The following is a 22995-nucleotide window of genomic DNA, read 5'->3' as shown; positions in this document are numbered from 1 at the left end:
GAAAAATCAGCAAAACCACTAGGTTGGTATCATATTGTTAAAGAACTATGTGAAGGATGAAGTGATTCACTTGTCAAAAATTAATAATGTGTGTGCCAAAAATTCTTACTGCTTGTCCCCAGGAAAAGTTAGAAATGAAAAGTACCACTGCTATCATGGTCTATTAAATCAAAGTTCCTTTTCAAAATACAGTGTTTCAGCTTTCTAGTTTTTAATCATTTTTTAGAAGGAGAACTAAGTATCCATAAATTCATCTTTGAGACATATCAACATCAATAATGAACACACACTGAACACACACACACGGACAGTTATTCACAGAGAATTCTTCTAAAAGGCTAGCATTTATGTTGCTGAATTATCAGTATTAAAAATGTCCTAACTTGCAAACACGCAGAAAGAAGGCAGTTGTTTATACTTACAAATGATCGAAGCTCAGATAGTATGTTAGATATTATTGCATTAGGGTCATCATATTCTTGAGGCTGCTCAAAAGGGCGTCCGGCTTTGTTAATCAGCCAAGCAGCAAGGGTGCAAAACATGTAGAACTGTTCCCCGGGATTGGTAGGCAGTGCAAAATAGTGTCTGTTCCAAAACAAAGGAGGAGAGCAGAATATGAAATATTGCAAACAAGTCCACAGTAGCTAAAGGAGCAAAATCCGCAACTGCCAGAGGATTTTTGTCCCAGTGACCCTAACATCAAAAGACACCGACAATTCACTCTGAGGTTTCCAGTAACCCACCGCACTCTTACATTAAAGATTTTAACCAACAGGATAAGGGCAGTTTCTACTGGACACAAAATATTAGTTCAAAGACTTTAACCCAGAAAATGCATTGATGAATACAGAACTTTGAACAAAATCAGGTATGTGTCAGGATAATTAATAAGAGAATATCTCCTGAAATGATAATTTGAAATTTAAGAGACTCTTGGAGTTTAAAATAAAGATCATGTTACTATGTATTTTTACTTTTTATACAGTGTCACTGTTAATCTTTACTTACTGTTTCTAACCTACCCACCATGTTAAACAGTTGTTCTCAAATTGGCTGTATACTGTTCTCAACTGGCTGAATCACTTGAAGAGCTTGTTAAACTACTGCTACCTGACTAAACATTGCTTCTTATCTCACAAATTAAATCAAAACTTTTGGGAGTGAAGTCCAGAGTAGATATGTTTCAAAAGCTTCCTAGGTAGTTCTAAGGTTCAGCCAGGATTAAGAACCACTGCTGTGTATCATATCCCCAGTCAAACAAACATTTGTGAACTTTAGGCTAAAGCTCCTAGCCTCCTAAAAATAGCCTTATGAGGACCAACATGATTCACACCTAAACTTATAAGGAATAAACCCTGCAAGCCACAGCATTTGTTACTTTGATCAAAGACCTTATTTTGCTTTAATGTGAAGCTATTACTATTGTTTATAATTAGATATATAGATACTATAACTATTTTTCATAAGAATCAGCAATCTACTCCTTCCTGATTTTTTTTCCAGTTTTTTTTCCCTCCCAATTTTTTTCCTGCAGGATAAGTTTAAATGTTCTAGAAGATAACAGCTGGGAGGGAAAAAAAGGCCATGAAGTCCTTCCAAGTAGGTATATGTTCACCCACTGCTAATAACTCATTTTTTTCCCTTATTAGTTGATAACAACTCCAGGACAGAGGAATGGATACTGATTGATACTGTAGATCCAGGACAGTTCAGTTCAGTTGCTCAGTCATGTCTGACTCTTTGCAACCCCATGGACTGCAGCACACCAGGCTTCCTGGTCCATCACCAACTCCTGGAGTTTACTCAAACTCATGTCCAATGAGTTGGTGATGCCATCCAACCATTGCATTCTCTGTTGGCCCCTTCTCCTCCCACCTTCAATCTTTTCCAGCATCAGGGTCTTTTCAAATGAGTCAGCTCTTCACTCCAGGTGGCCAAAGTATTGGAGTTTGAGCTTCAGCATCAGTCCTTCCACTGAATATTCAGGACTGATTTCCTTTAGGATGGACTGGTTGGATCTCCTTGCAGTTCAAGGGACTCTCAAGAATCTTCTCCAACACCACAGTTCAAAAGCATCAATTCTTCTGCACTCAGCTTTCTTTATAGTCCAACCCTCAAATCCATACATGACTACCGGAAAAACCATAGCCTTAACTAGACACACCTTTGTTGGCAAAGTAATGTCTCTGCTTTTTAATATGCTGTCTAGGTTAGTGGTTCTCAAACTTAAGTGGGCATCAGAATCACCTGGAAGGCTTGCTGCAAAAACAGACTTCTATGCCTCACCCCCTAGGATTTCTGATATACTGAACTCAGGAAAGGGCTTGTAGGATTACACTTCTAATAAGTTCCCAGGTGATGCTGATGTTGCTAATCAGTTCACCATACTTTGAGAACCTTTAAACTAGGATATCTCCATGCAAATCCATGACTCAAAGTACCCTGCTGAACTTCTGAGGAAATAACAGATTGTTATCAACAGAATCTTAAAGCCAATTTATTTTTGTTTGAAAAAGATACTTGAAGAAAAAAACCACATTTTTATTAACAGAAATTGTTGTTTATATTATGCTCTTCATTTAGGTAATAACTTCCAATCTTACAATTTATATCATGGATCAAGCAACATTATTTCTTCCTCTAACTTTTCTCCTATTATGGACTCGCTTAGCAATATGGGCAGTTAACCATTATCTTCTAAGGGAAGTTACTGGAAGAGAATAAGGAATGACAGTTTAAATGTCAAGGTAAATAATTTGAAATTAATTTGAGCTTAGGTATAGCCATATGGAGAAACTACTACAGATTCTTAAACTAAACTGCCTTTTACACAATTAAACAAACACAAAAATTTAATACAAAAAATTATATAAGTATTACTGTGAAGGAAATCTACAAAATTTATGAGGTCTATCACTAGGCTACACTGATTTAAAGAGAAAGTGCTGGCTGTCCATCATCCTCAGCAACTAATATCAGCCGCGGCTTCAAAATACGATGGACTTTCCCCCCAACAGAACAGAGCAGAACTTCAGGTTCTATGAAAAAGAGACAATTCCATTGTCACTTCATTGGTCCTGTTCACTCCTGTTTCCAAAAGTACTGTTACTGCAAAGACATAAGTCTTTTAAAAGGCAGCAATTAGTGAACAAGTTTATTTACCACTTATGAAATGCACAGGAAGGTGTCAGGTACGAAAGTTACAAGTTGTAGGGACAAATTCTCGAAAAGGAAAACAAAAACTAGAGACAGATCTAAACTGATTATGGCATTCATCTTTGAGGATGAGATCATGAGTGACTGCAGTACTTTTTTACATATTGTAAGTTTTCTGAGTTTTCTAGGAGGTTCTTTTATTATGTTTACAATCAGAAAAAAAAAAAAAGTTTGCGTTTTATGGAGCTGCGTGAGTGCTCTAGGCAAGCTGCCTTGCAGTCCTTTCTGAAGTTCCAAAACTTTACTCTCCCCACAAAAATACCAAGTGTAAACTCCGTGAGCAATCCGGCCCTCCGTCGCCAAGTTTGGGGTGAAGTGCTCTTTGCTGCGTAGGAAGAGAGGCAAGTGCTTGGTAACCCGCGCTCGGAGCTCCCCCAAAGGCCGGAGGAAGGCTTCTCCCCAGGGCCCAGCCGGCATCCAGGCGCTCGGGGGACAAGGGCACCCACCTCGACGGGGGCTTCAGGTTGTTCTTCCGGAGGAGATCCTCCTCATAGCGGAGCAACTTCAGCTTCTCCACCAGGTCCTCCATCACCACAAACATGTGGTAGGCCGCGCCGGGCCCCCGCTCCACGACCACCTCCCCCGCTCCTTCGCCGCGGGACCGAGACACCTCATCCTCCAAACCCGACGGGGTGACCACGGCGGCGGAGGCTGCCATCACGGAACAGACCGAAAGAGCCCAGCGCGCGGTCTGACCCACAGACCTCCGCGGCCTGCGCTGGCGCAGCCAGGACCTGCGCGGCCGGTTACCCAGGCGACGCGGGCACACCAACAACAGGAAAACTAGACTCCGCCCCCTTCCCCCGCTCCGCGTTCTAAATTCCCTCCAACCAGGGCGGGCTTCCGTGAGGGCGTCACGTCTGGCTCCTGCGCCTACCCCCGCTTCCCCCGCCTCTGGAGAGGCGGAGTCTGAAGCAGCCCCGCCCCGTGGGCGTGGCGGTCTCCTAGTCACGTTGGGCCACGCCTCCTGCCGCTTCATTTTGAAGAGTGAGGGTCCGCGGCGTTTCTGTTGTCCTTTCTTGATGGTTCTTAGGAGGCTCTAGGAGACTTGGAACCGTCATCAGGGGCCCCTGAGTCGGCGTCTGAGTCAGCTGCTACCAGATAAAAAGATTAAAGACAGAGGAAGGCGTGCAGTATTGAAGGCTACCATAGCCCACTGGTATCTTTTTTATTTTTCTTTTCAAAATTGAAAGTTTCCACATTTGTAAAGATAGTCAATAGCATAGGTTTCCCTTTACTTAAGGAGTTTTCCAAAGAGAATTTTCCTTATTTTTTTAATCTTTCTCTCATTCGGGAATGCAGTATTTAACAGTATATTGCAAGATTTGAAGTATTATAATTCTCTGCTGTTACTCCAGGGATGGGAAAAGTTGTTGGTTGGGAGGGGAAGAAGAAAAGGCAGAGGATAAGCAAAAAGGAGGCATAAGAAACGGTTTGTTGTACCTCAGGAAGGAGAATTCTAAACTCAAGTCCTGCTGCTTAATCTTTCAAGCCCATTAGATGTCGTGTAAAGTTTTGGGGTGCCTTGTTAAAATAACAAAAGAGAGAATCTTGAGAGGAATTCTCTGCCCTGTAGCTCTAAGTGTGGCTAAAGACAGAATGTTACTACTATACTTTGCAGCTGTTGACCTGGAAAATACTAATACAAGGAAGGGGGCATAACTGACTGCTTTACAGGTCTCAGAAAAAGCTTGTGTATCAAAAAGCCGTTTTCCTATCAGCTATATAAAAAATCAGGTAAGTGGTAGATGCTAGGGTTTCCTGGGAGATGAAAACTTTCGGCAAGAGGTTGAAACTATGTTTGTGTTTATGTGATTTTTGATCTCTGTACTTTTATCTGCTGCTAGAAAATACAGAGGCCCATTTTTTTGACAGAGCTGAAGTTTGAAATTTATTTGTAGCATCTTTTTGTTAGAAAAATGGGCAGAAGAGCATTTCTCATTTTTATATCAATCTGGACCTAACTTATTTCTGAGATATATAGAGGATCAGAGTGAAAAATCGCAAAGGCAAATACCTTTGCCTACTTACTGAGGAAAATAAATACACAAAATAACTGATTTATATAGAAAATAGCCCAAAGGGGGAGACCACTTTAAAAAAAAATAGCATTGTTTGCCTATTGCAGGTCATTAACAGCTGCTTTTAATAAAAATGAATGGGAAATTTGGATTTGATTCCACCCTACTGCCAAATTGTTGTTTTTCTTTTCCTCCTTAGAACAGTGTTTCTCCCCGATATATACCAACAGCAATCACCACATGTGTGGGTAAGGGATATTATATGTCTGTGTAACTTTCAGAGAACAAGATAGATGCGTAATCTTTTAGGATTGGAAGAAAAAAGTTAAAGCTCAGTCATACGCTTGAGCAACTAAACACAGCACATATGTTTTGAGGTCCTTGATTAGCAAGTAACCTGTGGCTTTTTAAGATGGCTCTCAAAACAGTGTCAGACTTTACAGGTAAATTGATTGTAATCAAGATGTTTACTTGAAGGCAGGCTGCCTACATAAGATATTCTGACATTTTCAGAAAATTATATATAACACTCAGAATGAAGCAGTCAAACATTGTTTTCTGGCTGACAAGAAATTCTCCAACAACAAATGTATTTTGATTGGGGATGTTTGCTGGGGTTCGGGTAGAGAATCTCTTCCAGAACCTAGCCATTTCCTTCTCGAGTACAATGCTGATACACTTTGGCTTGAAACCAGTATGAAGAATTCTTTCCCCGTTAATTATGTGAAGAATAAAAATAATGAGATGAAAATATAAACTGTCCACTAGTAACTGTCACAGAAAAAAATGAAACAAAGGGAAAACCAAGTGTTCAAAGTGAACATATTTTTCCCACAGGGGAAAAAAAGATAGGAAAGAATACTCTGAAATACTATTTCATTTTTATAAGGCTTAGAGATTATTTTTGCTGAATTTTTGTTTACCCACAATAGTTTAACACTTCAAGAGGTCTTTTGCCTGATGGAAGGAGTTCCCTTCCCTTCAAATCCTCCTCCAGCTTTCTCAGCCACCCAGAAGTTTTGGGGTCCATTTGTGTTAGTATTTTGGTAGGACCTGCTCACTGATTGCGGAGTTAAATAAGAGCTTGGAAAGAATAGGATGTTGCAGCATGTGAGTACTTTCAAGAATCTTAAAGATTTATCCCTCATTGTATGTGTTGACCACAATTAAGAGCTGGACTTCTAACTCTGACTTTTATTTCTTGCAAACTGCCTGTGAAATGATAGAAGGTACTTTTTAAGGCCCTTAAGATAGTGCTGTGAATGGGTTAATCTCTGAAAACTGAAGAGCATTCCAATCAAAGGTGATTTAAGCTAAGTGGATTCCCCTGAAAGGTAGCAAAGCTAGGAGTGAAAAGGAGGTGGGTTCAAAGATGGAGGAAGGCTTTCCAGCTGCATCTCCAAATATAAGAAGTCCTCCAAGAAGATTCAGCAGACTTAAAGAACAAAGTTGCTTTGTTTTATAAATGGCTTAGTACCACCCATTCGGAATGTTAAAAACTTAGAATGCCACTAACTGAATAAAACTTCTTAACCTGATAGAAAGTATTGGCCAAAAATCTAGAAGGAAAAAAGTAACATTTAAATGTGAAGCATTAGGTGCAAAGCCTTTTAAAGTCAAAACCAAAGTGAAGATATACACTCTTCAAAACTGTGCTAGAGATCAGAAAATTTACTTAAACCAAAAACCTCAGAAACAAACTATATGTAGCACCCAGGAATAAGTCTGTCATGATGATTACAGAGTAATTGTTAGAGGCTTATAAAATCCAAATAGGGATATAGTATTCATCAATAAGAAGAATCAGTTTGTCTTTAACCTATTCCATAAGCTCAGTGCACTTGCAACTAAGATTTCATGAGGGCTGATACTGAAACTCGGGTGAGAGTGAATTTAAAGAAGTGTGAGCAAGAAATCAGTAAGTTCCCTAATAAAATATATAACTTAAAATAATTGCATCTCAGGAATAAATAGAAAATAACCTGGAAACAGGTGAGTTTATATGAAAATTCAGTATATGATAAAGTTGGTGTTACCATCTCATGGAGAAAGATTAACTATTCAATAAACGCTGTTGAAGCTATGGATTATCTATATGGAAACAAAATTACATCTCTGAATTCCAGCATATAAATTCCATATGGACTGAGGATGTAAACGTGAAATACTTGTAGGATGGTTAGAAGGAAGCAAAATAATTTCAGTGTAAAGGAGGGTTTTTTGAAGGAAATAAAGAATAAACTTAAATGAGAAATTCTTCAAATTTTAAGAAATTAAATACCAAAGAGGACTCTAAACAATAAAGATACTTGTGATCTATTTAGTGTCAATGGATTGGTTCCAAGGACACACAAAGATGATAGGTCATTATAAGGCCTCTGTGCACGTTGGAGAGTTTTAGAAGTATCCTTTTAGGTCTGGATTTCTTGACCTTAGCTTGGTTGACATTTTAGGCTGGACAGCTCTTTGTTGTTGGGAGCTAGTCTGTGCATTGTAAGATTTTAACAGCATCCTTGGCCTCTACACACTGGAGGCCAGTAGCACCCATCCATAACTGTAACAGCCAAAAATCTCTCTAGACATTGCCTGCTGGCCCCCGGGTGATAGTAGGCCCTGGGTGAGAACCACTTCTCTGGATACATGGGTTGAAACAGCTGATGCCTTTATAAAAACCAGGGGGTAAAGGTAAATGAGTGGCTGAGTGGTGTGTGTATGTGGGATGGGGAATGGCTGTAGTGAACTAGAAAACTCAGAAACCATCTCAAGGAGGGGACTTTTTTGTCATATAGGAATTCAGCTCAATTTTGCTGAGTTTTATGATTTTACAAGGATCTGAACTTGGGTTTGTGTGTTATTGAGATCCTAATGATTTTGAGGGTGACCTAACACAGAAAATATTGTTTCAGGGACTACGTTAGTTGTTAAATATATTTGGTTTATTAATGCATTGAAGCTCAAAATGAGAAGCCTTGTTCTTTTATATTGATATTCAAATCTTATTTAATTTGTGAAAGTGAAGTTGTTCAGTCGTGTCCGACTCTTAGCAACCCCATGGACACCAGACATCTCCATCCATGGGATTTTCTAGGCAAGAGTACTGCAGTGGGTTGCCATTTCCTTCTCCAGGGAATCTTCCAAGTACAGTAAATTTGTTACAACAGTTTAATGAGGGAATGTACAGCTTAAATTCCTATAGAGGTATTAAACTGTAAGAAACATAAGCTTATTACATTGTTTTGATATTATCTGATGAACTATTGCAGATGCTATAAAATCTCCTGAATCTGAAAGTAAAAAATGGGAGAGGAGGGAAATAAATTCTATTAAATATTCCAATACTGTTCGTAAAGGTAGGTTTCAATGTAAACCAAAAGTCTAAATCGGTTACTTTTCTCTAACAGACTAAACTTTCAAACATTAGATACTTAAATATCAAAGAAGCACACATTATTCTTTAACATAATTATACTACTGTAGTTTTGACTTTCATCATTACTTACCCACTCGGCAACTAATCATCCTTACCTGAACCTGTAAAATTTCCCATCCAGTGTACCAATTTCTGGGCCGGAGATACAAGAGATTCCTGCCCAAAACACCATAGGACACATCAAGTCCTAACTTGCTGTAACAAACTCCCTAACTTAGAAGTGAGTAGTTGTATAACCCATTTCCCTGGATTTACTTCATGTTTTTTAGTTCTCTACTAAATGGAAGGAGGTTTTCTAACTCCCCCAAGATTATAAATATCTGTTTCGGCTAACTTTGGCTTTCAAGATAGATAAATGCCATCCAATTACATCCTATGTATTTCAAGACTCTGATCCCTGGTTTCATTTTCTTGGAGGAGAAACGAAGTGCATGGTGAACTGAGCTCCATTTCTTCCCTCTGTAGATGATGGGGGTGTTTACTGAAGGGTTTCACGCAGATACGTGTGTGCTGTGGGAGGGGTGTGGAAGATGATTATATTTGCATCTTTGAGTATTCAGGCAGTATTGTAGAGGAGGGACCACTGATTTGGCAATTTGAATAGCCAGGTGAGAGATGGTTCTGAACTGGGATGAGGGGCAATTAGAACGGTGAGAAAATGATAGTTAAATATTTGGAAGGAGGTTCAACAGAACATAGTAATGGGCACCATGGTATGTTCCCTGCGGCACAGATGGCAGCATAGAATGCACCTGCTGTGGGGCAGGAAGGCTAGTCTTTGTGCCCTTTTCTCCCTGGTTCATCAGCTGTAGGCTGTCCGTATGCATCTCTGGGTGGGGTGGCATCTGCTGGCAAGGGTGATTTTCTGGAAAAGAATGCGGCTGTGAACAGTGAGCCCCCAGTGTTCATGGCACCTGGGGAATGCATATATCAACCTGGTGAAAAGGGGCATGGGCAAGCACTGGCGACTTTTACTGCCATAGTTGACATTAACATGCAGCATTTCTGAATTTCTCATGTGGTTCTGAGGTAGGGAAGATGGTCCTAAGCTTTTTAATTTTTTTTTTAAAGTCTGCTAAAGATTGGGGAGGGATTGGGGGCAGGAGGAGAAGGGGACGACAGAGGATGAGATGGTTGGATGGCATCACCAACTTGATGGACATGGGTTTGAGTAAACTCCGGGAGTTGGTGATGGACAGGGAGGCCTGGTGTGCTGTGATTCATGGGGTTGCAAAGAGTCGGACACAACTGAGCGACTGAACTGAACTGAAAGATTGATCAGCTATAGTATATACTGTCAGATAGGAAAATAGTTAAGTAACTCTGCAAATATTGAAACATTCATTCTAGTTTCTTGATATAGTGTTCTATTGCATCATATATGTTAGTAACACTTAATTTGATATATATTGTGTACTAACAAGAAGGATTGATCGGATTTGTCAGAGTTTTGAAGGTTAAGTTGAAATAGGTTTATTCTTTAAGGTCTAGATTGAGATGATTCAATTTGTTTTACAGTCTGGGACAGCATCTTTTCCCTCAAGGAAAAAATAAATTCAAGATGGAGATTAAATAACAAATGTCATAAAAAAAAAATCATTCTTAACGGGGGTCCCTAGAGCCTAATGAAAGCAAAATCTGCTAGATGCCACCCTTTCATAGTGTAACCATAAGTGGCTGCTCATGACTCAAAAGCAAATAAAGAGGCTGGGTTTGCTTTATTTTGGATCCTGGCAACGGGTGGAGGGTGGAAGGCAGATGCCTGCCCAAAGACCTACCCCCCACCTCCCCCACTGACAACCCATGGGCAAGCGCTTTTATAGGCTGAGGAAAGGGGCTCCATGCAGACAGCACGGCAGCCCTGACTGTTGTCTTGAAATTGGTCATCAGTGGCCTGACTGGCATTATCTTGATCGTTTTAAATACAATGAACCTTCAGTTCCAGGATGGGTTTGTTTCCATTTCTTTGAGTTTTGGGGATTGTGGCAGCTTTATATCATGGCCACAGTCTGGTCTTCACGTAGTTAACTTCTATCACCTGGTGGAGGATTCAGTATCTGTAAGACTGAATATGGCTCACAATATTATCTGTAGCTCTTGATGAACTAAAGGTCCTTGATTATGCTTGCATTATTATGACTTGATCTTCTTCGACTGTTTACCTTTGTTTCTGCATTTTCTCACTTCTCTGATTAAATGTACTCTCTGGCTAAAGTTTTCCCAGAGACAAAGACAAACCAGAGGATATAGGAATGCAGGACCATAGGATCCCACTCTATTTCAGTAGTATAGCTCTGCATTGCAATACCCAATACCTCAGCCATTCTGATGACTGTTGGTCAAATAGTTATTAGCACCTTGTCTTGAGGTTCTGGAACCCGTTGCTCAAACCACATGATACTAAAGCATTAAATCCAAACACCTTATTTTTATTCCTAGCTGTTTAGTGGAAATGATGTCCTACTCCATACCTACATATTTTGCTGCCTGAATAGAACAACTAATCCATTCTGCTTTTGCATCTAGTGAGATTTTGACAATGAGACAATGTTTTTCTTTCTGAAGGTAAGAATGTGAAAGTCCAAACTAACTGATCTAGAGATCAGAATTTTGCTTTTGACAGAGTAGTTTCTAAATTTTTACACAGCAAATATTTGAGTATGTGTCATGTGTTAGGCACTATGCTTGGGCGTGGTGATCCAAAGACTTATGAACCTGGCCTCTGCTCAAACAGCTCATGTGCTCCTGTGGGATATATGTGTAGATTGGGAGGTGCAGTGTAGGATATGGAGAAGTAGAGGGCATTTTCAAAAAAGGCTCTCCAGACTCTATCATGCCTCTCCACAAGGCAGAGTTGCTTGTGCCGCCTCTGTACCTACTTTCTCTGGAGTCCCATTTTTCTCCCAGGCTCTGAAGGGTTGTAAGCTTTAGGGGAAATTGGTAGGAGAATTTATGTAATTGAGGTAGACCTCTTGCCTGGAGAGGTCTGTGGGAGTTGATGCCCTTTAGCTGAAAGGTGCAGAGGGGCTGACCTGACTCTTTTTACTTGGGAACTTTAGCAAGGGGTCTGCCTATAGAGTCGGGTGTTTTCAATCTGAAGAACATAGTGCATTCCAAAGCCCTCACCCCAATATGAAAATGTCAGTCACTCAGTCGTGTCCGACTCTTTGTAACCCTATGGACTGTAGCCCGCCCGGCTCCTCTGTCCATGGAATTCTCCAGGCAAGAACACTGGAGTAGGTTGCCATGCCCTTCTCCAGGGGATCTTCCCGACCCAGGGATTGAACCCAGGCCACCTGCATTGCAGGCAGAGTCTTTATCATCTGACCCAGGCCTGAATCAAGAGCATAAACTAAAAACATTTTGTGACTTTCTAACATCATACCATTTTCACTGTGCTTTATCTGCATGCCCCAATGTACATTTCAAAGAACTGTAGCTATAGGGGGCAGAGGAATACTCATAAACTCTGTATAAAACTTTTCTTCCTTCTCTGCAGTACCCCAAGGCAGTGTATGGATTTGTCATAGTTGCTTTCTGAGGAAGAATAAACAGTTGTGATGTACACAGACTGTGTGCTTGTCTCAGCCGCCAGGAAGAATGGGGGACCTTCCCTACAGCTCCCATCTAGAGGAAGAGTTGATGGTTTCCCGTTCATCCCACAGAACTGCGAAAAGATGACTAGCCACCTACCAGCTCATTCTTACCCTTTTAATGTGGAATGTTTATACTTGGTCCATTTTCAAAGTTCAGACTTTGAACAGACTTCTCTTTGCTTATTCTCATGCCGGTGGAAAAAGCCCTGTTTTTTGTGGCTTTAAAATTTACTCTCAGGTAGAACAAACCACCTCTAACTCTGTCAGTCTTCTTGTTTATGATATATTCTTCTTCCAGGTGAGCTCTAAATTTATTTAATGTTAAAATATGTACTCTTAGTATATTTTTTGTAACATTAAGTTTATCATCCAGGGATATAGCATATACTCTATTTAAATCTGTTCTATTTTCGACTTTTAAACTGACAGGTAATTTTAAAATAAATTCTTGCTGTTCTCCTTGCTAGTAAGTTAGCATTGTTGAATATGGAAACTCCACATTTTGCTCTCCAAAGGCGAGGAAGGATTGTTATACTGCAAAAGATCCGAATCTCCTCAGCTTCTTGGAGGAAGAATAAGACTTCTGAAATGGGAGGCCAGAGCTTTTATAAGTAAAATTAGAAATGCCCCAGAGGATCTTGCTCTTTCAAAAGGAACACAAGTCCTTTTACAAAAGAAAAAGAAAAAGATCTTTATTCTTCCTTGGAATACAATGTCAGCTTCCTTATATTTTCCCTGCAAATAGGGTCCTCTTACACACTGTTCCCAGAGTAATCTTTCTGAAATGCAGATATGGGCACATCACTGTCCTGCCTGACATCCATACCTGATCCTCCATTTGGGACAATATCCACATTTCTTAGCCTGCTATACAAGCCTCCGGGGGGCATATCTGGGCTTTGTAGAGCTTGAAGCTTATGGAATTTAGAGATGAGGATTCTTCCTAATATAAAGAAATATAAAATTTTGATTTCAAAATGAGCCTCAGGGCCTTAGGTGGGATAATGCAAGGGGCAATGCTCCTTGGAACATAAATTTTACTAATTTCCTAGTATATCTGCCTCCACTAAGGGAATTGATTTATCATCTCAAATGAGTTGCGGTTATCAGGTCAATAAATAATAACTAAGTTCCCAGTAAGCTGAAGTTGAAAAGAACTTGTTCCTCTGCCCTTCTAGCTTCTTTGGCTGAGGCCCTGCTGACAAGACAGATTAACAAGAGAAAAATAAACAGTTTATTAACATGTGCGGTGAGCTATATGCAGAAGAAACTCAGTGATGAGTAACTCAGAGGTAGTTAGAATTGGGCTCATGTAGTATTTTTGACAAAGGACAGTAAATATGTTGAGAAGAGATAAGACAAGGGAAAGGGTCTTAAGCTTCCAAGGTAAATATATGGGGGAAACCAATGGAAGATAAGTGTTGTTTTGGTAAAGCATGTCATGTAGATTCTTCTCAGTGCTGGCTGGAGGTTGGAAGGCGTCTCCAGTGATTGAAGAGTCTAAGTTTAGTTTTAGGCAAATGTGAGGGAGGACAAAGAGTTAGTTTTGGTGGGTTTTTTTTTTTTTTTTTGCATCTGTTATTTCTCAGCTGTCTTCAACTCAAAACAATCTTTAAGTCAATGTGGCATATTTTAATGTGTCATATTCGGATCCCCTACAGCCTAGAGAGCTCACTAGAACTCAAGACCCAGAGACTGCCTGTGACAAGGATGGTGGTTCTTAATGAGATAGATTTTACACCCTTTCTATAGTCACTACAATAAGGAAAATATTAAGCCATAGTTTTCATACTAGGTTTATTTCAAATAGATTCAAGTCCAACCCTTAAATTGCTAAATTGCATTACTTAATAATTACTAAGTTACTTCCATCTGATTTGAGATTGTAGCCGTCTGCCCTCGGTAGTAACTAACGTCCTTCACCGATCCTTCAACCTGGTTGAAATATCTTCTTGTCTGGGAGAGCCACCAGTCTTAATGCTGTTTTGACCATGGCTGTTTAGATCCTGTATCTCTTCTGCCTTTATCTGCCTTTGTAGTCAGCACCACCAAAGTCCTGCTCTGATTAACTCCCTCACACCAGTGATGGCTCTCAGTTGAGACCGAGAGGGTGGAATGGTGAGAACGGCTATACACATTCTCCTTGTTTCTTACCCTACGTGACCATCCTCTCCTCACTCTATAAATTCTTTTGTTTCCTCTGGAGTTTCTTTTTAAAGATGGCAACGGATCCCTATTCCTTAGGTGACTTTTCTCTAAAGCACGTGTGTCAGTTTGAGTCTTTAAGGAATCAGAGGCCAAAATGAGATTGAACACGCCATCTCATCTATTAGTCTGGGTGCCTTGGCTGGAAAGTGGGAGGGGAACTGGCAGAGGCGGGGTCAACACTCAAGTCTTGGTGTAAGACTGATCTGTGTGCAGACTCAAGGGAAGAAAGCCTGTGTGGAAGTGCTCACACGTCACTGGACCTGCAGCCCAAGGGCCTCCGTCAAAGCTGGAAGCCTTTTATATCACCCTGTAAGTGGGTGGGGTGGAACATGTTGCTTTCTTCTTTGTGTAGAGAATGTAACTTATAGTGCTTTGTCTTCTTCCCTGGGGCATGTCCCCGCATACCTGTGATGATTGAATTCTTAAAGCTTCGCTGCAGGGACGAGCTCGGAATGCCTCCGCAGGTCAGGGGATCCTGCAAGGAAGGGTGTAGAAGACCTGCAGCTTCGTGTTTTGCCATGGCTAGCATCCTGGATTTATGTTCGTCATAACACACTTCACTTGTGTGATAATTGCCCATTTACTTCTGTTTCCATCTTCCTTGTTCCTCTGCATCTGGCACACAGGTGCTTAATAGCCATTCAATTAACTGTTCCTCCCTTAAACCTGCTTCGGGAGCAAAACTATGTAGGATAATAAAATTACAAGTTCATGTGGTTCCAGTTGTATGATAAGAGTTAAGGCTTCTTTTCTTCCTCACCTGAACTAAATCTGGGATGGTGAAAACTAGGAATTTTCCAGATAACAAACTGCAGGGAACTATTTCAAGATTCTTCCTTTTTCTGAGGTGGTTGATACACATTTAACCGTAGTCTAACATTTAATTCCAAAATAATAAAATCCTAGCTTGCCTCCTGAAATGGCCTTTCTAAACTGGGAATTAGGGAGCTGAGTTCTCATCCAAAGGTAATTAAATGGCTTTAATAGGAAGCTGATGACTTCTTAAGGACCTTCTCAGTGTATCCAAGTGCAGTGTTTACCACAGTGAGAAAACCATGAGAGAAGTGGGAAGAACGGCAGGACTTTGTCCTGAAGGACATTCCAGATAATTCCTCAACCTTCCCCTACTTATGTCTCCCTTTAAAAATATTGCCAAAAAGTAAATGAAGAATATTAGACAATAAAATGGATTAAAGTATTTAATCTCAATCTGTACAGTGGTTAAAATGCAAAGTAACGGAAGAAGCAAGAGGGAAATAAATGAGACCAAACAAAACTACATCTTACGGCTGTGTCAAATTACCCCCGAGTTTGTTTAATCTCTATGTGATGTATACATGAAGAGCTCACTAATTTGTGATATTGTTTGGAGAATTCAGAGGTATCAGAGAGAAGTCAGGTTTTCCAAACTAAAGTGAGTTGGGAAGATAAAATCCACGATTTAAAATAAATTGGCTTCAGGACTAGCAAAACTCAGTACAAAGCTCTGTCACGAATGAAATCCTTACTGCAAACTTAGCTCTGACCTGTCACTAGATATAAAATTCTTATTTTAGTTTTGTGCGGCAGTAGATGTCATTTATTTATAATTTTGATTTTGCCTGTGACAATTTGCATAGCATAGTAACTTAAGAAATCTGCACAGTTCTAAAGAGAAGACAAAGATCCGTTGAAATTAGAAAAAGTTTTCTTACCAATCCTTGCTTTTCATTATGGATTTGATAAAGCAATACATTCCCCTTGAGATGTACAGAATCTAATTATTGCACTTGGGCCTGTCTTTCTTGAAGATGCGTAGGATTATACCTTTATCTTTCCTACATTCCGTTTGTTTTTGTAGTCAGACTAGCACAGAACAAAGTGGACTGCTCTCTCCATAGTCTCCCTTTCTCACTCCTGACAGGCCTGATCAAAGAGGGAATATGTATATAGAGATGGGGGATAGTTCTTTTACTCTGTTCTTGTGTAAAGCACTGGGCTGAAAGCTTAAAATAATAGTGAAAAGTACCGTGAATCCAGAAAGATCTGTTTGGGCAGTTATATCCTGTTTAGAGACCATTTCTAAGTGTCATGGAGAGAGGGGAAGTGGGGCATCTATGTTTGATGTTAATTAAAGCTACAGAACTAGACGGGAGATTCTTTTCATCTGAGAAATTAATTGAACTTATCTGAGTCTTAAGGTATCATTCAGTATGCACCAGTAAGACGTTTATTTTATGTAATACCTATTTGTCATTGGCAGTTTCTGGCTATAAAGTCAAGGTAACTGAGGATTAACGTTTTAGATTCTGAAAGTAATATTTAGTGAGAGTCTTCCTAAATGTATGGGGTTGGCGACCCTCCTTGACTAAACACTAGCTCAGTGAGCAGCAGTTATGCCCATCCCCCAGCCAACAAGAGTGTTTTGATTTATCGCATTTGAATGGAGCCTGTACATCTATGTGTTTAAAATCTCTCTACAATTGAATCTGAAATGCAGCTAGTAGCTATATCATCCTCCCAGGAAAGTTACTGCTTCCATCTTGCATCATATTGCTGTGGATTAAAAATTCAAAACTATCTTCTTTTTCGCGAAGTACTGCTTGTGGGTCAGCTACACCGCCCAGTGACATTGCGCAACGTGATTGTCCTCCCTTGTTATCATTTTGCTCTATCCATCTTGGGCTTCGGCTTTCATCAGTTCTCTTCAACCATACAACAAAGTTTTTTTTTCTCCTTTATGAAGAAGAAATAAAAACAAAATTAAGCAGTTCTCCTTCTTTTCACTGGATGTTTTTTAAATATATTCTTTAAGCAGTGGGTCTATCCTGTCTTTATTGCTTTTTCTTTTAAAAACTTAATTTTGGCTTCCTAATGTAGTCCTTTCTTGTTTTTTTTTGATTATATGCCTGTTCCCTGAAACCGTAATTTGGGTTGTTGAATTTATATGTGTGTTTCCCTTTTTTTCTTTCCTCTGTAACTTCCTAAATGATTCCAAAGTTTAGTTTGAGCCTCCTATCAGGCCTGAACTGTTTTTCAGAATAATAGACTGTCTGGCATTTGAATGCTCTAAGTGCTTTGAAATAAATTTTCCCAATATCTGGTATACTTTTCACAATGTACTTGACATTCTTTTCTTCGATTGTAATAGATTCTGAGGTGTTTTCAGTTTCTTCCCAAGTTTCTATTACTTCTACTTCAAAAAGCGTTACTGTGTGTTGATCAGAGTGAAATTAATTCAAGGAGAACAAATACTTACTTCCAAAAAAGTGTCTTCTTAAAAATCCTGCTGCATTCTTTTCAGAAGGATTTGTCACACAAATCCAGAATTTGAGAGTACCAAGTTTCCCCCGCTATCTGAAAGTAGAGCGTTCCTGTTAAACTTTTTGTAAGCTGAAATGGTATAAAGCAAAGAAGCAATTATCTTAGGACACATTTTGCTAACGGACGCACGAAGTAGATCAAGATAAATCACACATGCTCATAGACACAGTTCAAAGCAATGGCAGCTCAAAGCTGAGAGGCTGCGTGTAGTTCCAGGAGAGTAGCTGGGCGGTGCCACTCTCCTGCCCGGGGCGTGCAGCACCTTTTTAACTGCTCAACTGCAAAGCAAACACTGTATGCAGTTTTTGCTTTTTGCTTTTTTTTTTTTTTTGTAAAAGCAAAAATCCTCTTTGGATTTCTTTCTGTTAGCGAAAACAGGTACTAATGTAGGTAATTTGTGAAAATGAAGTGTAAAGCAAACTTTCAAAAAGGTGTGTGTGGGGGTTACCTGTGTATTCTTTTCTCAATATCCCCTCTATAGAGAGAATTCCTTTATGAATAGTCAACTTATACAAAATTTTATATAACTAGAATTTTTCTATTAGTTTTTACAGGAGAAAAAAATTGGAATCAACTAACATGTCCATTCTATTAAGGCTCTAATTTAGGTAACATTGCAAAAGATGTTTTAAGGTATTTGATGACGTGGAAAAATACTCATGCAGTCAAAAAGTAGACCTGAAAATTGTATATGAGCTGTATAATAACAGTGTTCTAAAAATATATGCATATAAAAATAAGATTAATCATGTTATTCTATAATGATGATTGCATTTTCTGTGTTACTTTTTAAAATTTTCAGTCTCTATAATCATACACTCTAAAAACAAGGAAATGTTATTAAACCATTTTTTAAAAAAAATTACACACTTCTGTTAGTATGTCTGCTTAGTTGGGGTTCCTTGTCTCTTTTACACTTTGTTTTGTAATAAATAATCACTTATCAAGGGACACATCATAGGGACAGAGGAAACAGTTGCTTGCTAAGTAATTGCTCTGGTTCTTTCTCCTTCATGATAACTAGCATTTAAATACTACTGTGTGGTTAGGCACAGAGCCAGGGGTTTTAAGTATACGGTGTTTTATGTATCTAATTAGCAGGTATAAAGGTGCTTGCTTAAGCCTCGGAAGGAATCTAGTGTTTTATAGAGAGAGCAGTGAAGGTCAGGCTGTCCAGGTTCACACAGCGGATGCGTGGTCAGCGGTGTCTGACCCAAGGTTTCAAATGACAAAGCCCACAGTCCTTCCACTGCAAATTGAACGTTACCATGCTTCTTCCACAGTGCTTGGATAACATAGCAGCACCTAACAGAATTATTTGGATATGCAATAAAGCTTTTCCATGGCCCTTTTTAAAAATTAAACTTTTAAGATAATTGTGGATTCTCACACAGTTGTAAGAAATAATCCAGAGAGATCATTTGTGCCCGTTGTATACTCCAGTGGTATCATCTTGCAAAACTATGGTACAATCTCATCATCAGGATATTGACATAGTCAAGATACATTACCATAGGAATCTATCATGTTGAACTTCCGTAGCCAGGTCCACCTCCCTCCCACCTCACTTAACCACTGGTGTCTGTAAAACTTCTGTTTATGTAATTTGTCATTTAAAGAATGTTACATAAATAGACTCAGACTATGTGGAGCCTTTTGGAATTGCTTTTTTTAAACTTAGCATAGTTTTCTGGAGATTCATCTGGTTGTTGTATGCATCTATAGTTGGTGCTGTTTTATTGCTGAGTAGTTTTCTCTGGATAGATATGCCCACAGTTTAGTCATTCACAGCTTAACCATTCATACAAGGAGATCTGTGTTGTTTTCGGCTTATTACTGTTACAAATGAAACCACTCTGCATAGTACAGATTTTTGTGTGAACAGAAGTTTTCATTTCTCTGAGATAAATGCTCAGGGGTGCAGTTGTTGAATCCTATGGTAGTTTCATATTTATTTATCTATTTTTAATTGCCAAGCTGTTTTCGGGACTGGTTGTGCCATTTTGGGTTTCCATGACCAATGTTATGAGGTTCAGTTTCTCCACATCCTCATCAGTGTTGGAATTGTCCTTTCTTTTTAAATTTAATTATTTTAAAAATTTATTTTAATTAAAAATTTTATGATGTGTAGTGATTATCTCATTGTAGTTTTACTTTGCATTTCCCCAGTGTCTAAAGGTGCTGAATATCTTTTCATTTGCTTACTTGCTGTCTCTGTGTCTCCTTAGCTTTAATGTCTCATGCCGATTGTCCATTTTCTCCTGGATTCTTTGCTTTGTTGCTGTTGTGCTTTGGAAGTGCTTCCTACATTTCAGATACTTTGCCAGATATGTGGCTTACAAATATTTTCTCTCAGTCTGTAGTTTTCTTTCTCTTAACAGAGTCTTTTGCAAAGTAAAAGTTTAAACTTTAGAATGTTAAGTTTTTAAGTAGGGTTTTGAATCATGTATTTAGTGTCAAATCTCAGAACTTTCATCCAACTCTGGTTACTAAAGATTTTCTCTTATTTTTTTTTCTAAAAGTTCTACAGTTTTACATTTTATTCTTAAGTTCAGGCTAATTTTCTGCCTTAGTCCTAGAATCAACCATTCTAGCCTACAAAACAAAGGCACTAATCCATACACTAAAACTTGCATGTATATATCTAGAAATATTTGTATATGTAGCAATCTGTATCTGTAATTAAGCTAAATCTGAGTTTATATGGATGTTTCCAACCTTAATCTGTTACCTTCTGGAGCATTCCAGCTTCCTTCCCTCATTGTCGTTCAGCCGCCAAGCCGTGTCCGACTCTTTGTGACCCCGTGAACTGCCGCGTGCCAGGCCTCTGTCCCTCACCATCTCCTGGAGTTTGTCCACGTTCATGTCCATTGAATCGGTGATGCCATCCACCCATCTCATCCTCTGTCGTCCTCTTCTCCTGCCCTCAATCTTTCTTAGCATCAGGGTCTTTTCCAGTGAGTCAGCTCTTTCTATCAGGTGGCCAAAGTATTTGAGCTTCAGCATCGGTCCTTCCGATGAGTATTCAGGGTTGATTTCTTTTAGGGTTGACTGGTTTGATCTCCTTGCCATCCTAGGGACTCTCTCTTCTCTTGCTTGTCTGTAAATTTCCAACAATGAGAAAACTGACTCCTCTCATCTGCCAACTATTTACTTAATTGCTCAACTCCACTATATGTATATAGTGATTCCAGAATTGTGCATCTGTACCCCAGGGGGAAACAGCTTTATCAGTGAGGGTACAGTGGTTATGCACAGTTTCTTTCGCTTCAGTGTTAGAGGGTCCACTAATTTCCACAGTTATACTTTTTTCAGCACCTCTTCTACTTTTTCAGTAAAGTTGTTTCATACATTTGTAGTACAATTAGCTTGTTTTGTCACAGTTTGCATTCCATCCTAGAGTCTTCTGACCTTCTAAATGATTTTTTAAATTTGCATGCATTATAGTTTACTCTTTGAGCTATGAAGTTCTATTGCTTTTGACAAAGGCATAATTGAATGTATCCACAACTAAGTGATAATACAAAATGCATGCCTTAAAAATATCTTCCATGCTTCACCTACTCACCCTTCCCTCTTCCTTCTCCTTCTTGGAAAACACTGATCTTTTTTACAGTCTCTGCAATTATACTTTTCCAGAACATCACTCTTCTTTCACTTTGTCTTATGCATTTAAAATAAATCCATGTTCTTCCCTGATTTGATAGCTTGTTTCTTTCTTTTTTTAATATCTAATACTCCATTTGTACCTCAGTTTATTTATCCATTCACTTATTCAGGAACATCTTGGTGGTTTTTAGGTTTTTGTAACTATGAATAAAGTTACAAGAAGCATTCATTGCAGATTTTTGTATGAACATACATTTTTATGTTGAGTAAGTATCTAGAAGTATACTTGCTGGGCTCTATGGTAAGTCTGTGTTTAGCTTTATTATAAAGCTAAAAAACTTCCAAGTCACTGTCTTCTAAAGTTACTGTACCTTTTTTGCATTCCCATCAGCAGTGAATGAAAGTTCCTGTTGCTCGACATCCTCACAAGCAATTCAGTTCAGTTGCTCAGTCGTGTCCGGCTCTTTGCCACCCCATGAACCACAGCACACTAGGCCTCCCTGTCTAAACCAACTCCTGCAGCCTATTCAGACTCATGTCCATTGAGTCTGTGATGCCATCCAGCCATCTCATCCTCTGTCATCCCCTTCTCCTCCTGCCCTCAATCTTTCCCAGCATTAGGGTCTTTTCAAATGAGTCAGCTCTTTGCTTCGGGTGGCCAAAGTATTGGGGTTTCAGCTTCAGCATCAGTCCTTCCAGTGAACACCCACGACTGATCTCCTTCAGGATGGACTGGTTGGATCTCCTTGCAGTCCAAGGGACTCTCAAGAGTCTTCTTCAACACCATACTTCAAAAGCAGCAATTCTTCTGCATTCAGCTTTCTTCACAGTCCAACTCTCACATCCATACATGACTACTGGAAAAACCATAGCCTTGACTAGATGGACTTTTGTTGGCAAAGTAATGTCTCTGCTTTTTAATATGCTGTCTAGGTTGGCCATAACTTTCCTTCCAAGGAGTAAGTGTCCTTTAATTCCACAAGCAATTAGGATGCTTGTTTTTTTTTTTAACTATCCATTATAATATGTAATAGTGAATTATATTGTTATTCTTAAAAATATACTAGAAGACAGATTATTTTGCAATGCAGGAGAATTAATTAGAGGAAATGATACTGTCAAAGACACTGATAACCGTAGACTTTGCCTCCTCACTGAATGTGGACTGGCTTCACAGCTAGGGAATTTGCTTCAAGACCCAGGAGAGCTCATGTTTGTAAAAATTCCCTGAAATCCATGCTTTTCAGTCCTGTCAGACACAGTGCACCCTTACAACAAATGTTTGTAATGCTTTCTTTTCTATGACAAAATGAATCAGTAATATAGCCTAACTACATGGTTTCAAAAGATCAGTATAATGTCCTGTTACATACAGGAGAAATCTTAAAAATTAAAAATTATGTATTCAAGCATATAAATGTCCAGTCATAAATACATTAAATATATTAGAACATAATGAAGTAGTCAGGTATTACTACCTTCTTCCTGAATAAGAGACAATCAGAAGTCCTTTCATATAATTAAAGCAATGGTATGAATGAACACTAGAATTAAGTATTGCTCTTCTGCATAATTGGAAAAGAACTTATTTATGTGTAATGAGAAAGAACAG

At 39.2% G+C, this 22995-nt stretch overlaps 1 protein-coding gene and 1 long non-coding RNA gene across 2 annotated transcripts in view; one reads left to right on the top strand and one right to left on the bottom strand.

The window, feature by feature from the left end:
• IFT57 (intraflagellar transport 57) overlaps window positions 1–4004 on the bottom strand; it is a 73742-nt gene extending 69738 nt beyond the window's left edge. The window contains exons 1-2 of the mRNA XM_020896305.2: window positions 3663–4004; window positions 423–585 (exon numbers count right to left, since the gene is read on the bottom strand). Of these exons, the coding sequence (XP_020751964.2) occupies window positions 423–585; window positions 3663–3874 (375 nt within the window). The 5' untranslated portion in view covers window positions 3875–4004. The remainder of the gene's footprint in view (window positions 1–422; window positions 586–3662) is intronic.
• A 91-nt stretch (window positions 4005–4095) lies between these two features.
• The window catches only part of LOC139031039 (uncharacterized), a 43616-nt gene continuing 24716 nt past the window's right edge, over window positions 4096–22995 (top strand). Inside the window, exon 1 of the long non-coding RNA XR_011483451.1 lies at window positions 4096–4375. This is a non-coding gene — a long non-coding RNA (uncharacterized lncRNA). The remainder of the gene's footprint in view (window positions 4376–22995) is intronic.

Source organism: Odocoileus virginianus, chromosome 25 (assembly GCF_023699985.2).
Source record: "Odocoileus virginianus isolate 20LAN1187 ecotype Illinois chromosome 25, Ovbor_1.2, whole genome shotgun sequence".
Classification (NCBI taxonomy): domain Eukaryota; kingdom Metazoa; phylum Chordata; class Mammalia; order Artiodactyla; family Cervidae; genus Odocoileus; species Odocoileus virginianus.
The sequence above is the reverse complement of the archived record's forward strand: the minus strand, read 5'-3'. Positions and strand labels throughout refer to the sequence as shown.